The sequence below is a fragment of the Equus caballus genome, chromosome 4 (genome assembly GCF_041296265.1).
Source record: "Equus caballus isolate H_3958 breed thoroughbred chromosome 4, TB-T2T, whole genome shotgun sequence".
In the NCBI taxonomy this organism is placed as follows: Eukaryota; Metazoa; Chordata; class Mammalia; order Perissodactyla; family Equidae; genus Equus; species Equus caballus.
In genome coordinates this window covers 57,682,472-57,698,346 of record NC_091687.1, presented here as the reverse complement: position 1 = coordinate 57,698,346, position 15,875 = coordinate 57,682,472, and the positions used below count along the sequence as shown (strand labels likewise).

Below are 15,875 nucleotides of genomic sequence, written 5' to 3'. Positions count from 1 at the left end.
CCTCTTCGTCCACAGTGGAGCTGCTGTTACCTGCTTTATATTTGGGAATTCCAAATAAGCTTCCACTTGGTAAAGATAAATTTTCATTGAAAATTAAAAGATGACATGATCTCTATTGTCTAACTGATCTGATCCACTCAAGGAGGTAACCTTGAATCTGAGGCTGAAGGCATGACTGGATTTCAACAGGCAGAGATTAGGGTGAGATCCCTTGAGATCCTGTGAGGTCAGATTACCAGTGCAGGATGGGGGAGAGTGTGGGCTCTTACGGAAACTGGACAGTATTCAGGAGGCTGGGGCAGTAATGAGGTTTTCTTAGCAGAGAAGGGACTCCATAAGATCCATAGATCAGAGGTTTAATGCAGCTTCAAAGCATACTGCAGATAGGGTGTGAGGACACAGCCATGTCTAGGGGCTTTTTAGCATAGAACCAAGCGCAGGCAAGTATTTAGAAAATGTTACCATCATTAATGAGAACGAAGGAGAAACAGAGTGACTATCACAAGTTGCTTTAAGTAAAATAAAATTGGGCCAGTTATCCTTCACATGCAACTTGGCCTGCCTATAAATTTTATTTTTCCTCTTGACCAGCCTGAATTACTGACATAACAACACATGCAAAGCTAAAAGTGCGTCCCAGTTTTGAAATACCGAAAAGCCTAATATTTTCAATACTGTCATAACCTGAGGGAACACAAATTCTGGAGGCCGTGACTTAAATTCTCCTTTACCAATTACTCATAGTATGATTGCTTTCTCCATATGATATATTTTAAGGTCCAAGATCTGAATCAAAGAATATCCCAATCTTTCTAAAAACAGATATTTATAGTAGGTTGTGCTGTAACTGTTTCATCTCTCAGTCTCGTTATGTATCTGTCTATCCATCTCCTATCTTACTCCATGTCTACTTGGATTTTCAGCTCTTGGGACAGTTTTACCCTTCAATAGAATTTAATAATTCATATATAGGAACTTTTTACAGTCTTTATAGCCAAGAGAGCTCTTGTAAACACACTGTTGCATTTAATGCTCACAAAACAAAAATGAGGGCTGTAAAACGGAGCAGCCACTGTGAAAAATAGTTTGGCAGTTCCTACAAGAGTTAAACATAGAATTACCATATGACCCAGCAATTCCACTCCAAAGTATACACCAAAAGGATTTGAAAACAGGTACTCAAATGAATGCCTATACACCAACGTTCACAGTAGCACTGTTTACAAGAGCCAGAAGATGGAAACAAGGCAACTGTCCATCAAGGGAGGAAAGGATAAACAAGTTGTGGTGTTTATACACAAGGGAATATTATTCTGCCATCAAAAGGAATGGAGGGGCTGGCCCCGTGGCCGAGTGGTTAAGTTCGCGCGCTCCGCTGCAGGCGGCCCAGTGTTTCGTTGGTTCGAATCCTGGGCGCGGACATGGCACTGCTCGTCAGACCACGCTGAGGCAGCGTCCCACATGCCACAACTAGAGGAACCCACAACGAAGAATATACAACTATGTACCGGGGGGCTTTGGGGAGAAAAAGGAAAAAATAAAATCTTAAAAAAAAAAAAAAAAAGGAATGGAGAAGTGATACATGCTATAGCATGAATGAACTTCAAAAATATTATGCCAAGTGAAAGAAGTCAAAACCAGAGGATCACATATTGTATAATTCCATTTATATGAAGTATCTAGATTAAGTAACCCAGACAGATAGAAAATGATTGGTGGTAGCCAAGGGCTGGGGAGGGGGTGGTGGCGGTGGTGAGGAATGATAGCTAAGGTGTGGAGTTTCTTTTTTGGGTGATGAAAATGTCTTAAACTAGATAGAGATGGTAGCTACACAACACTGTGGATGTACCAAAAGCCACACACTTTAAAATGGTTACTTTATGTTATGTGAACTGTGAAGTTCACCTCAATGAAAAAAAAAAACACTGAGAAATTGGAGACAGTATAGACAAATAAAAAGAAGGAAGGCTCTTTAGGGCTATTTTACTGAAAAGGAAGCATGCTCTGAGGCCAGCAGATGAGATGGACTCATACAGTACTTGAAAACAAATCCAAGCTTGAGTTTTATGCTCTAATCACAGAACTAGAATTCAGTAAAAGTGTTCTAGTTAATGTGTCCACTGATCACATTTGCAGGTTTAAATGTAAGCCCATCCTGGAAGCTGGTGGATAATGCAGATATATAAACTATCTAGACAGGCAGGAGAATAGAGTCTCAACTGTGAGACCTTTGTTCTGATTCAGTTACAACTAAAAAGACTTTGTTTATCATCTGCCACTAAGCAGCCACCAAGTCTTTCCAGAGGATGGAAACAGGAGGATGGCATAGAAATACTGTTTAGGAAACACAGTGATTTCTCCATCCAAATTGGGCTTTATTTATTTATTCTTCATCAACATGTCCATGGTATGTTTCCACAGACTAGAATATTTCTCAACTGACAGGCAGTTTTAAGTGAAAGAGAGCTTTGGTACATTTCATGTGTGGAAGTGATGGTAAAAGTGGAACTCAAAAAAGCAATTTCGAGGCTCTCTGTTACCTAACTACCTTTTAACAAAAAGGCAGTGGAGCATAGCAGTTAAGAGTGAGTATTTTGGCATAAAACACACCTGGATTCGCGTGTTGGCTGGCTTTACTACTTGTGTGACCTTGAGAAAGTTATGAAATCTCCTTAAGCTTCAAACACCTGACATGTAAACTGAAAACAGTCACGTCTACAGTATAGGTTCTTATGAGGATGTCATAAGAGAGTCTATGTAAAGAACTCGGCCAAAGGAGACCCTCAATTTATGGTAATTAGGATTATTTTACCACTACACTTACCTCTAGCTGAGTATAGACCTGCTCAGGCATCTTCTGACCATAGGTCTCCAAGAGTGCGATGGTTTCTTTCAGTGGTTCAAAGAGTTCATCAGTAGATCTCTGTCGGCTTCTCACAGCCAGAAGATGCCCCATGATGTCAACTAAACCATCATGATCGGCTTCCCTTAACTCTCTCTGAAGTCCGGCATCTGTCTCCTTTATAAATTCTTGTAGCTCATTCAGACTATTAAATACATATATGTATATATAGACACATACACACACACATGCACAAACACAAACACAAACTAAGCTCACTAAAACACTCAGAAGTCTAAGACTTCTGATTGAGTGTTATTTCCATTATTTTCCTAATTATAAACGTTACTTGTTCTATTATAAAACAGCAGTTTTAATGCTCTTAAAATTTATAGCTCAATTTTAGAAAGCAGTCGGGTGTTAAAAGTTGTAATTCCAAATACCAAGGCACAAAAGGCTACCTGTCAGTGACAAATCTCAATAGATGCTCCTGAAACATCCAGCTCCATTTCTTAATGATGTTTAGCAAGCTCACTTTGAAAGGCTTCATGTCCACCTTGAACCAACTATCAAACACTCTGAAGTCATCAAACTTGCTCATCTGAACATACAAAGCCTCATAAATGTCAATCTATAATTAGAAAAAAAAAGCAACTATAACAACTCAATCAAAAACCAATAACTACATTCAATGCTAAGGGTTTTCCTTGCCTGTTCTTTGAATTGCTCAAGAGTTGGTGGTTGTTCAGGAATTTCTTTATTTGCATGAGCATCTATGTCCTCAGATGAAAGAATCTGGCCATATAGGAGAAAATGCTTCATAAACTCAGCTCGGTCATCCACCCAGAGGTAAGCGTACGTGTCCAGGGTATTTCTGAAGTCCAAGACTTTGTTGATGACATCTGCCACTCTGTTCATTATCTCCTGCCTGGCCTGTGCCAGGCCTAACACGTTATCCATATCACTCTAAATGAGAGGAAAACCAAGAACTTATTAAAACCAACCTTGCCCTACTACCAACTATGTGCAACATAACATTATCCAAGGCAGGTCTCCAAAGGGAGAGGAGTTGGTCAAATCAAAGATTGTGTTGCTTTTTCCAATTTCTCCTTTCCCTGGGCTCCACATTGACCCAATTTATTTTTGAATCATTAATATGAAAGCTCCTATCCACTCACAAAGAAAATACCTGATAATTTGCTATTTCCAGATGCGCCGCTACCCGCTTCATCTGGGCAGACATTCTAAAACTTCCACACAGCATTTCCTCTACCAGGTCATAGAAGCCATCCCCAGCCTCTCTTTCTAATGAAGGTTTAAACAGAATCTCAGGGGGCATTAAGAACATTTGTGCTTGAAAAAATGGTGCAGGTTTCAATTGTTTCTCCGTATTCATCAGAAAGAAGTCTAAGTCATGCATTATAGCTTGAAAAAAGCCTTCTACCACGATGTCATCAATGAATTCTACATAAATCTTCCAGGTATCCAGAGAAGGACTGGCTTTGAAGAGCTTCCTATTTTCCTAGAAACATGCAAGTATTAACAGATGAGTATAAACAATAGTGAGTACAAAAATGACAGCTTTCCACTTAAACGGTTTGTTAAAGAATGGCTTGTGCATTTTTGTGCACAACACAGGAACATTCAAATGCTATGCTGCACAACCTTAAGCTAGACGGTAAAGATACAAGCAGGACTTTGTAACATTTAGTCCATTTATAAAATATATTCAAAAGTCATTCTTTAAAGGAAAAAATCACTACGAAGATTGCTATCTTCAAGTACAAACAAGAAACACACTCGTTCCCAATGCAGTCTAGATGTATTGGACCTGGGCTCTAGTTCCTGCTCTGTCCCCAACTCGATGTGGCCTTGGACTTTGCCTCCAGGGTCTTCCCTGTAAATGAGGTTTCCCTATCTGGCCCTTCAGAGAATACCGACCTGGGATATCCCAAGATGACCAGGTCAGCAAAGTGCTAGGTACTCTAAGGCCATTACTGGAGACTCACAGGGTACCTATTATATTAAAGTCTGTTTAACTTGGTTTAACCCAATTCTTTCCAAACACGAAGAATATTTTTTGCAAACCTCCCAGGAGCAACCTATGGAATAGTAACTCAGCTTGGGAAGCACTGGCCTGGTGAAGTCTAAGCTCCCTTTGTGCCTCAACAATATCAAGTTCCTCTATCTCAACATTTCCCAAGAGTGCGGGTGAAGCAATGGACAGGTCAATGGGGCACGACAGGGCCAGGCACATATAAGGTGAAGGACTGCTAGAGGTTGGGTGCACAGCATGGCAGGCTGAGGGACATCGATTTCAAAAGGTCAGCAAGGTTGATTCCTGAGACATCTTCTGAGAAGCAAAGGTGTGGTCTACACAGGCCGGAGGGCATGTGCCTGAGGCAGAAACTGTAGCACAGAGAAAAGGAGACACTGGAACGCGAGCTGATAAGAAGGTAGACTATGCTCTCTGCTTTCTTTGATCATTCGCTACCGTGGATGTATGATCTAGGATTCAAAAGTGTGTGCTATATGCAAGAATCAGAACTACAGAGGAGAGTCTGGCTCCTGATAAAGCAGGGCAGAAATGAGCTAGTTCTTTGAGCGATTTCTTGCCCTCAAACAAATTTAAGCACTGCTCCTTTCAAGGATGCTGTCTTGCCCATTATCCAGATGGAGCCATCCACATCTGTGTAGTGTATGCAACCAGCATCCATGGAGTTGTGCGTTGCATATCATGGGCATCCGTACACAGCCGTCCCGGCTCCTTTGTAGACACTAGATCTTAGAGCTAAAAAAGGATGCTTAAAGGCTATCTCGTTCAGTCTCTTCATTTTAAATATATGAAAACAAAGACCTAAAACACATCCAGTGTCACAGTGTTAGGAAGTTAGCAGCTGAGCTAGGACTAGAAACCAGCCCTCTTGACTCCCCAAGGCAGAGCTCCTTCTAACACATCACAGTAATGTACCTGTGATTGCCTCATTGTTTATACTTTTTCATACAAAGGGATCCAGTTTATATCTCTGCAGTGTCATTTTTAAGAATTGTATTTTCAACCGTTTAGGGTAAAGGGAGAAAAATGAAGAGAAAGGAGAGCTTTGAGTTACTAAATGACCACTCAGCTCCTTCTAGACCCAGTTTTCCACGGTTCTGCCCTTCTCTCTTCATCTCAGACTCTGACTCCAGACTATCCATGGGGATCCCACAGCCACAAAGGGGGCAGCACAAAAAGGCAGAAGGGAGCTGCTCTCTGCTGTATTTCCACAGCTTTTCCCCAAATCGTATTCCTCACTGGAAGGCTGAGAACCAGGCTCAAAGTCATGTGCTGAGAAGAACAGGGAAATCACTTAGACACAACTTATAGAGGCAAATAATCGTTTCATCTCTGTTTTGAAGCTGACTCCCTCAAGTTGAAAGTTCTCCTCAGTTCTCAAACTGAGAACAGTGACTTCAAAGCTTCTTAGTTTTTGACTTAAAGAAAAAAGAAAATACAGTCCATTTATTAATAGAAAAATTCCAACCTTATTCTCTAAGAATAACACTGCAAAACCCTGTTTTGTAACAATTTCTAGTCATGTATGGGCAATATTTTCAGGGCATTTTAATCAGGATTCATAAATCTTACTGGTCTTAAACCTCCAGATTAGCGTTTAGGCAGTACATTTTTTTTTTATTACCAAGAAAATAAAACAGAAGAAACTAATTGTAACCCATCGTCTGTCCTCCATCAGACAGACTGTAAGGCGCATCAATTGTAGAGGCGTCCTAGAAATCACAGGATAATTCCCAGAATCAGCAAATAACTCGGAATAGTCAACGGCATGACTGAGATACTGCTGAGAAAAACAAATTTTCAGATGTATACCTTCTTTACATGCCGGAACCCCCAAGGTCCTCTCAAGCCTGCCCAGACCTTAGGGAGAGCCTTCAGAGGGAGCATGGCCCTGCCCACACCTTGATTTCAGACTTCTGGGCTCCAGACTGTGACAGAATAAATTTCTGCTCATGTAAGACCCCATTATTTGTGGTACAGCGGCCCTAGCATGCTAATACAGGAAGTAATCAAAGAAGGCAGGGACAAAGTCTTTGTCCCGGCAAACTGACATCAGTAGGGAAAATTACAACTTTCTTAGAAATTTCAGACAATCTTGGAAGTCAACAGAAACTCTGAAACTCATATTAATTTTGTTGTTCTTTTTCCTCACATAATCAATACAGTATGTTGAGTGTACCACACCCTACTTTCCGGTGAACAAGTTTGTCCTTCCCTCGGCACCCAGGACAACACCCTCTCCTGGTTTTCCTCCTCCTGTGTCAGTTGCTCCTTTTCTGCACCTTTGGCTGGTTCTTCTACCTGGTTTCCTGAGGGTGGAGGACCCCAGAGAACAGCCCTTGATTTCCTTCTCTTCTCTAGCTGAACTCATGTTCTTGGGGATCTCATTCAGCCTCCTCGTTTAAATATCATGGCCATCAACTTCTCTTAATTTGCATTTGCAGCCCTCCTCCAAACTCCAGACTAGTAAATCCAATTGCTGACACAACTCCTTTACTCGTCTGACAGACGCCTCAGATCAAAACGTCTAAAACTGAAATCTGATCTTCCCGCCTCAGCCTCCTCCTCTCACAGCTTTCCCATCTGAATAGACTGCAACTCCATCTTTCCAGTGGATCAGGACAAAACTCTGAGAATCATCCTCAGCGCCTCTGTCTTTCATGCTCCACATCCAGTCTGCTAGGAAATCGCTCACCCCACTTAATGCAAAATATATCCATAATCCAACAACTTCTAATCATCTCCACGGCTACCATCCTGGTCCAGGCACCACCATCTGTCGCTGAGATTACTGCCACAGTAACCAGTCAGGCCCTCCTCCTCCCCTTGCCTCCCTGTGGTGCAGTTTCAACACAACAGCCAAAATCCTTTTCCAAGAAAAGTTAGAGCACGCTCACTCCTCTCTTCGAAGTCCTGGAAGCCCTCCCTATGTACTTCAGAGCAAAAGCCAGAGGCTGTACAAAGGCCTATGGAGTCTTACCTGATCTGCCTGGCCCCTCCTCACCCCGTCTGACCTCCCCTCCCCCTCCCCCCTGCCCCCTCTACGTTCATTTTCCTGCTCTTCCTTGAAATGTGCCATGCAAGTACTCTCCTACCCGAAGGCTGCTGCCTCTGCCTGGAACACTCTTCACCAAAGGCCTGCTCGGCTAACTCTAGAAATTTCCTAACTCTATAACCCGCTTCGCTAACTCTGTAACTTTGCTCAGATCTGACCTTCTCATTGAGGCCTACCCTGATCCTCCTATTTAAAACTGTACCCCCAACCCAGCACTCCAGAACCCCTGTGCCTGCTCTAATTTTATCTTTTTTCTGCAGCATGTAATCAATTCCAGCATCTATGACTACTGTTTACGACCTCTCTCCTCTCATTAGAATGTGAGCTCCTGAAAAGCAAGGATTTTCATCTGTTCTTTTCACTAAACTATCTCAAAAATTTAGAATGACACTGGGCCCATAGGAGGCTCACAATAAACACTTCTTAAATAAGTGAGTGACAGTGGACTACTAAGGCATATAATTGGTTATATTCCATTTCCAGCAGGAAAACCATAATCCATTGTGGTTTTTTTTCCTACTGAGAGCCTAGAGACAAGTATCTTCGCTTTACATGTGAGAAAATTCAGGCCCAGTTTCTGGAAGACATGAGACTAAAAGCCCTGATTTCCAGCCTCACCCCAGAGCACTTTCCCTACCCTCAGGCCATGGGGCTTTATGACAGCCGCAGAGTGTGTGTGATCTGTCTGCCCTGCCCAAAGGAGAGAGCCCATGGTTTGAGGACTGTATCTATCTATAGAGAAGACTCCATACAGCAAGGATGCTCAAAAGCAAACAGAATACGCTATTTCATTCCCGTTCTTTTTTCCTCAAGAAGATAGGAACAATAAGAAATCAACCTTCCCATGCCCCCATCACCAGCACTGCCCCCCTCTGAGCACCATGCTCCTATCCTTTGCCTTCCCTCCCTCCTGTTACTACAGATGAACTCTCCATGCTCCTATCTAAAGCTGACTTCTACATGTATTTACTAAATCCTATTCCTTCGAGGACTTTCCTCCAACAATCTTTTCCTCTCTACTTGAGCATTCCAATCAACATAGAACCACCCTGAAACATCAACCAATATTAAAAATAAAACCGTCTGTATCCCTGACATCCACACCCCAAGTGCCCAGGTTTCGTTCCTGCCACATCAGAACTCCTCAGGAGTTCGTTGGCTGTCTCATCCCCTTTCTCCCCTTCTCTCATTAGCCCACTCCAATCAGCCTTCTACTCTCTCAGGTCAGCTCCTGTCCTGCTCACCAACGACTTCCACATTGCCATATCTGACGGTCAATCTCAGTCCTCATTTTCAGGTCCTAAATAAGGATGGGACGGAGACAAACTCTTCCTCCTCCTTGAGATCCCTTCTTGACTTGTTTTTACAGAACATCACCTTCCTTGATTTTCCTCCTACTTCATTGGCCTATTTTTCAGCATCCTGTGCTGGATCCTCCTCTTCTCCCTGACCTCAGGGACGACTTCAAGGTCAGCGCTTAGACCTCTTCTCTATCTACAATTAATCTCTACATGATCTCATCTAAGTCCAAGGCTTTACAGATGATGTGTATGCTCCTGACTCTCAATTCTGTATCACTTGCCTGAACTTCTTGCCTGAACTCCAGTCTCAAAACTGCAATGCTGGCCTACTCAAAATCTCCCCTGGAGCAGGCATCTCTAACTGATGTGCCCAAAACCAAATCCTGTCTTCTCCCTCAAAATCTGCCTCACCATAGTCCTCCTCATATCAGTAAGGGGAAACTCCAATCTCCCAGTTGCTCAGAACAAAATTCTCAAAGTTACCCGTGACTTCTCTCTCCTCTGACTCATCACAGCAAATCATCTTGGCTCTACCTTCAAAATACATTTAGCATATGACTCTATCACTACCACCCTGATCCAAGCCATCAGCACCTGGGTTATTAAAATAATCTCCTATTTCTCAAAAAATTAAAAATAGAAATACCATATCACCCAGCCATCCCACTACTGGGTATCTACCCAAAGAACTTCAAATCAACAATTCAAAGAGACTCATCCACCCCTATGTTCATTGCAGCATTATTCACAATAGCCAAGACGTGGAAGCAACCTAAGTGCCCATCAACTGATGATTGGCTAAAGAAGATGTGGTATATATATACAATGGAATACTACTCAGCCATAAAAAGGATAAAATCGCCCCACTCACAACAACACAGATGGACCTTGAGGGTATTATGTTAAGCAAATAAGCCAGATAGAGAAAGACAAACTCTGTATGATTCCACTCATATGTGGAAGATAAACAAACACAGGGACAAAGAGAACAGATTAGTGGTTACCAAGGGAAAGCGACTGAGGGGTGGGCACAAAGGGTAAAGAGGTGCACCTATAATATGACTGACAAATAATAATGTACAACTGAAATTTCACAAGGTTGTAAACTATTATAACCTCAACAAAAAATAAAAATAAAAATAAATAATAATAATCTAATGGTCTCCCTGTCCCCTGTGGTTTACACTCAACAGGGAAAGAACTTTGAGCAGAGAGTCTCCAGCTGCTATTTCTTCTCAGAGTAAAAGCCAAAGTTCTCATAACGGCCCGTCAGTCCCATGTGATGTGCCCTTAGTTGCTTTCGAACTTCATCCCCTACTACTATTCCCCTCGCAAACCCTGCTGCAGGCATGCTGGCTTTCTAACCTTGAACAGGCCAACCATGCTCCTACCTCAAAGCTTTTGCACTTTTCGCTATCTAGAGCATCCTTCTCCTGATATCCATACGGCTCGTTTCCTTTCTGTTTCAAGTCTCTGCAGAAACACTACTTTAGTAAAGAGGCCTTTCCAACCATCTCATATAAAATACCATCCTCCCCCCACTGATTCCCTATCCTAGACACTCCGCTTTATTTTTCCACCACTGCTCCTATGACCAAGTGACATTATGTATTTGTTGTTTTCTCTATCTTCCCTGACTAGAATGTAAAATCCAAGAGACAACGAACTTTAGTTTGTTTGCTTTTATTTTTCTGCCTTCTGTTTTTTTTGTTTTGTTTTGTTTTTTCTGTCTTCTCTTAAATTGATAACTGGAATACTGTTACTGTTTTAAAAACTCAAATATTTGTTAAAAGGAGAGTAACTATTGTTGCTATCCTTAGGAGATGGTTGAGAGGGTTACATAAGATGATGTAAACAAGATGGCTGACACGTATAGGCATTGACAAACAGTGGTAGCTATTAACAGCACCCAAAAGAGGATGTAACTATGACAAAGACATATCTCTAACCTATCTCTAACCTTTCTGTTTCATCAAAATATCTCACATTCTAATCTCTTCACTCAGGAATGCGAATAGTGAGCACTGTAGAAATTATAGGCACATAATGCAAATTCCTCCATTTTAGATGCTTAAAACCATAGAAAATGCTCTTTCAGGCCCAAAAAGAGTCCTACATGATTAGGTTAAATATTTTTGCTCTTTTCTAAATTAAATGAAAAGATCTATAAATTTCAAAACCTTATAAGCAATTACCTCTACCAAGCTGTGTATCTTGCGGCCATCTTCTTGAATTAGCCTGTATTTTTTAATAAACAAGTCACCCTTGTCCTCCAAGGTAAAGGCAGTCTCCCTCCTGTGCTCCCTCCTGGGAAGCAGCGTACACTCAGCCCAAGTCCTCATTGTCTGCTGGATCATGGTAACGTTGTTCTGTGTGTGCTCGACTCTGCGCTCCAACTCAGAGGTGGCTGTTTTCACCTTCTCGATGTATCCCCAGCAGTCATCCTGCCATGTCAGTGATGTCACAACTGCTTGTAGCTGCTCATCCAAAGCCCTCAGCTCATCTTCAATCAGAGGGTATTCAACTTCCAGAAGAGTTTGTTTCAACTTATTATATCCTTGCACAAGAAGTTCAAGATTTCCAATGTACTGAGCAAAGGAAACACCAAAACAAAAAGTGCCAAATTTATTAAAGCTACTCTCTCTCTTACAGGCATAAAAGTATCATGGGGCTACAGGTTAATAATTAAAACTCAAAATATTTCTACTCAAAATAAGCCCTAATATCTAAAAACACAAACCTTTAAAATAGTGTTTCTTTTTTTGAAGATAGCTAAGGCTGAATCCGGTATGTCAGATTTCTTCAACATCAAAAGGTATTTCACTTCTCTCAATACAGCCACTAGCTATTAAAAGAAAATCAAGGATTATTACATATTTTAAGAATATCATTCGGGGCCAGCTCATTGGTTAAGTTCGCGCGCTCTGCTTCAGCAGATGGGGGTTCGCTGTTTGGGATCGCGGGAGCGGATCTATACACTGCTCATCAAGCCATGCTGTGGCAGGCATCCCACATGTAAAATAGAGGACAATGGGCACAGATGTTAGCTCAGGGCCAATCTTCTTCCTCAAAAAAAAAGAATTGTTCTATTTTAACATAAGTTAAAATCAAAACACTCAAAATTTCACCCAGTGATTACTATATTTCCAAATTGTCAAGGTAAAGAGGCTTCATACGCTTTCTAAAAGCAACAATCATACATTCCATATGATATAGAAGTAGAAATAACACAGGTTTAAATCACTGACTATGGCCCATTGGCAGACAAAGAACTCAAGCAAAAGACAGCAACATATGCACAGCAAGATCTGGAATGGAAGGCCATAATTGGACGCAGTCTTTTCCCAGTACCATTAGTTCTGTTATAATGCTTGTTTTGAAAAGACAAATTTGTTCCAACATGATTGATATACTAGGGAGCAATCTGAGCATACCACAAATTTTGTCTTTGCTTATCTGCAATTTCATCAGCAAGAAACCGTAGGTAAATGCTAAAAAAGTGCACCCGACTGAACTGAAAGGCTTAGGAGTATGCAAAACGCTCCTATGCACACAAATCAGACACCCATCAGGAACCCCAGTTCACACGTGTGTGATGAGCCATGCCCACCCACTCTGGTGGTACAACCTTCTGCCTGGTTTCAGATAACCCTCCTTCCATCACTTCACAGTGACGCAATCGCAACCCTTCTAACACCTACTTCCATGAGCAAACCTCAGGTCTTTGTAAAGCAAAAGTGTCACATATATTGTAGTATTTATGTAATACTTAATCATTTAAAATGTGTAAAACTTTTCTGTTTTTCCTAAGTTCCCATTTTTTTAATGTATCACTGACAAAGTTTTTGAGTACTGGACCCCCAACCCCCATTTTCCCCATAAGCTCTGTACTTTTTATTGTGCAATCCTTCACAGTGCGGTGATTTTTAGGAATGCGTATGTCACATTGTAGCAGAACCGACAGTACCCCAAAATCACAGGTTCTAAGGAAAAGACCGCACAACATGCTTAAGAAGGTAAATCAGCTGACTTCTTGGGTTGTCACTCCATAGGTTAACTAGTACAATATATTTTGTGCGTTCTTAATCCCTTCGGGTACAATCATAGGAATTCTCCCTAAAACATCTCAGGAATTTAGTTTCTATAAGTTGGTTTTATGAAATCAGAAGGCAGAGGGAATCCTCAGTTCTCTAGGTCATGTATTTATGTACGCATGCTGAGACTTATAAACAAAATGAAGTGCTATTCTTTGTAATATTTTAGGGAAACAGATCAGAATTCCAGTGCAGATTATGACTACCAAATTGAGTGAGGCTAACTCTCCCACTTCTAGGCCCACATCAAGACTGCCACGAAAGACGGGGCGATCTTTACAAACGAATACATCATCTTCACTGTCTAAAAATTCAGCCAGATGTTTAACTAGTACTTTGTTTGTCATGGTAACTTACAAATAGATATTCTCATATGCTTGCCCTTTCCTGTAAAGCATATTTGTGTAAGTAAAGAAGAAAGCTTATTTTGTGCCTCCTACCTAGCAAGCTATCAGACTTAGAGATGGAATGTTTAAAACATATACATACCTATATATATCATAATTATCATGTATATATCACATATAGTACATTATATACAAATATATATACACACAAATATATGTAATAATCACTATTAAAGTTCGTACACTTTCATTATTACATAACATACAATAAAACTGAGAAAATAAACATTCAGAAACCATATGAAATTTCTATTATGTGGTTTATTATGGGATAACAAAAGATCTGAACAATAAAGGTAATTTTCATCCTGGATATTATTTAACCGTTAATATTGCTTTTGCATTTATATGTTGTTTTCTGTGTTTTTTAAAATTGTTTTATAAAAATTACCATCAATTTCATGTATTCAAGCTTATTGTCCCTTTGAAGGAAATCATGACAAATCAAAATTTACCATTGTCCACTCAAAGCATGACAGGTCTCTCATTCCATACATCCTGTGGATTCCTCAAATCTTAACTCACGTGACGAAATTTTAATTAACTAAAAATACTGGTATATGTGTTATGAATATAATTCAAGCCAAAAACCTCTGATAAAAGACTAATGATTCCATCCCCAAATAAAATATAAATGACTGGAAGTATCAGGAATATACTTATAATAAAAATGGCATCTACAAAACATTTTTAAAACATCGCACTCCTACCTTTGGGTCAAAGTTCACAGCAAGAAGACCATTTGTGGCACTGAATTTAACCAAGGGTTGATTCAAATTGAATTCACATATTTCATCCACGTTACTTTTCCATTCATTATAGATACGATTTTCAAATTGGTCTAGCAAAGTTGTCATTTCAACATACTTCTGATAAACTAAGGCATCATCAGGACTTTCCAAGAATCTGTAGGAATATGGTTTTTCTTTTATTTATATTAGACATATTTCAGCCTAACTAGTTTACAATAATGTAACATACAGCAGAAAATATAATAAAATACACTATCAAACCCAGGAAGCAAAACAATAAAGGTCAAATATTGTTTATGAATCGTCTTTGCCTTAAAAGATATACTTATAAAACGAATGGAACTCCAAAGATTTTACTAAATTCCAATAGTAATGAGTTACCAATTCCTACAAAGAGAAAGGTACAAAAGTATCTGCAGGGGCCCGCCTGGTGGCACAGGGGTTAAGTGCGCACGTTCACTTCAGCGGCCCGGGGTTCGCCTGGTTCGGATCCCAGGTGCAGACATGGCACCACTTGACAACCCATGCTGTGGCAGGTGTCCCACATATAAAGTAGAGGAAGATGGGCATGGATGTTAGCTCAGGGCCAGGATTCCTCAGCAAAAAGAGGAGGATTGGTGGCAGATGTTAGCTCAGGGCTAATCTTCCTCAAAAAAAAAAAAAAAAGTATCTGCAAAATGAAAGGAGTGCTAGTCACTGGAGAAAAGAAAAACCATAACAAAAAACTACATATTGTAGGTGAAATGGAAAAGTGAAAAGAAAAAAGATAAAGACCCAAAAACAGGGAAATACATGAAGATGATAGAGCCCTATTAAACATATTCCGAAACCATGGGGCTGAATCCTTCTCAATGAGCCCAGCCCAGGGAAAGAGTAAAGGCAGGCAATGACTCTTTTAAGTGCTAAAATGAGCAGCTTACGGCCCTATATAAAAACCACCTGTATAATTAGGCTAATTTTACCATGAAATAAGCCTAACTACTTACAGACACTGGAGAGATGCAAAGTTTGACCAGAGCATTTGAAGCCGTTCAAGGACCTCTTCAGCCCATTTGATATTTCCTGAGGTAAATGGCATATTCTTGTTAAGAACTACATTTCCCTGTTCAACCTGAAAATTAATATTTTGGTGAAGAGGAAGAAAGAGAACATTTAATCAGAGTGCACTGCCACCTTGTAAGCAACTGTTCGTTTTGGTAGCTTCACAGAACAAACACACGAAACTTCCGTGCTGAGTAACTTGATTAGTAGAAGAGTTATGTCCCTAAGGCAGGTTCTTCATCTCCATAAAGAAAACGAAATAAAAGCATAAAAATTTTAGTGCCTATATCTAATCTTTAGATATCATTAAATATAGTTCTACTTGAT

The 15,875-nt window shown here is 40.5% G+C and overlaps 1 protein-coding gene across 3 annotated transcripts in view; it reads right to left on the bottom strand.

Moving 5' to 3' along the window:
• Positions 1-15,875, bottom strand: part of DNAH11 (dynein axonemal heavy chain 11) — a 295,727-nt gene that overhangs the window by 240,613 nt on the left and 39,239 nt on the right. For all 3 annotated transcript variants that reach the window (XM_070264673.1, XM_023639347.2, XM_070264674.1), the window contains exons 11-18: positions 15,494-15,618; positions 14,466-14,661; positions 11,995-12,099; positions 11,450-11,842; positions 4,032-4,364; positions 3,554-3,808; positions 3,304-3,473; positions 2,825-3,047 (exon numbers count right to left, since the gene is read on the bottom strand). In XM_070264673.1, the coding sequence (XP_070120774.1) occupies positions 2,825-3,047; positions 3,304-3,473; positions 3,554-3,808; positions 4,032-4,364; positions 11,450-11,842; positions 11,995-12,099; positions 14,466-14,661; positions 15,494-15,618 (1,800 nt within the window). The remainder of the gene's footprint in view (positions 1-2,824; positions 3,048-3,303; positions 3,474-3,553; positions 3,809-4,031; positions 4,365-11,449; positions 11,843-11,994; positions 12,100-14,465; positions 14,662-15,493; positions 15,619-15,875) is intronic.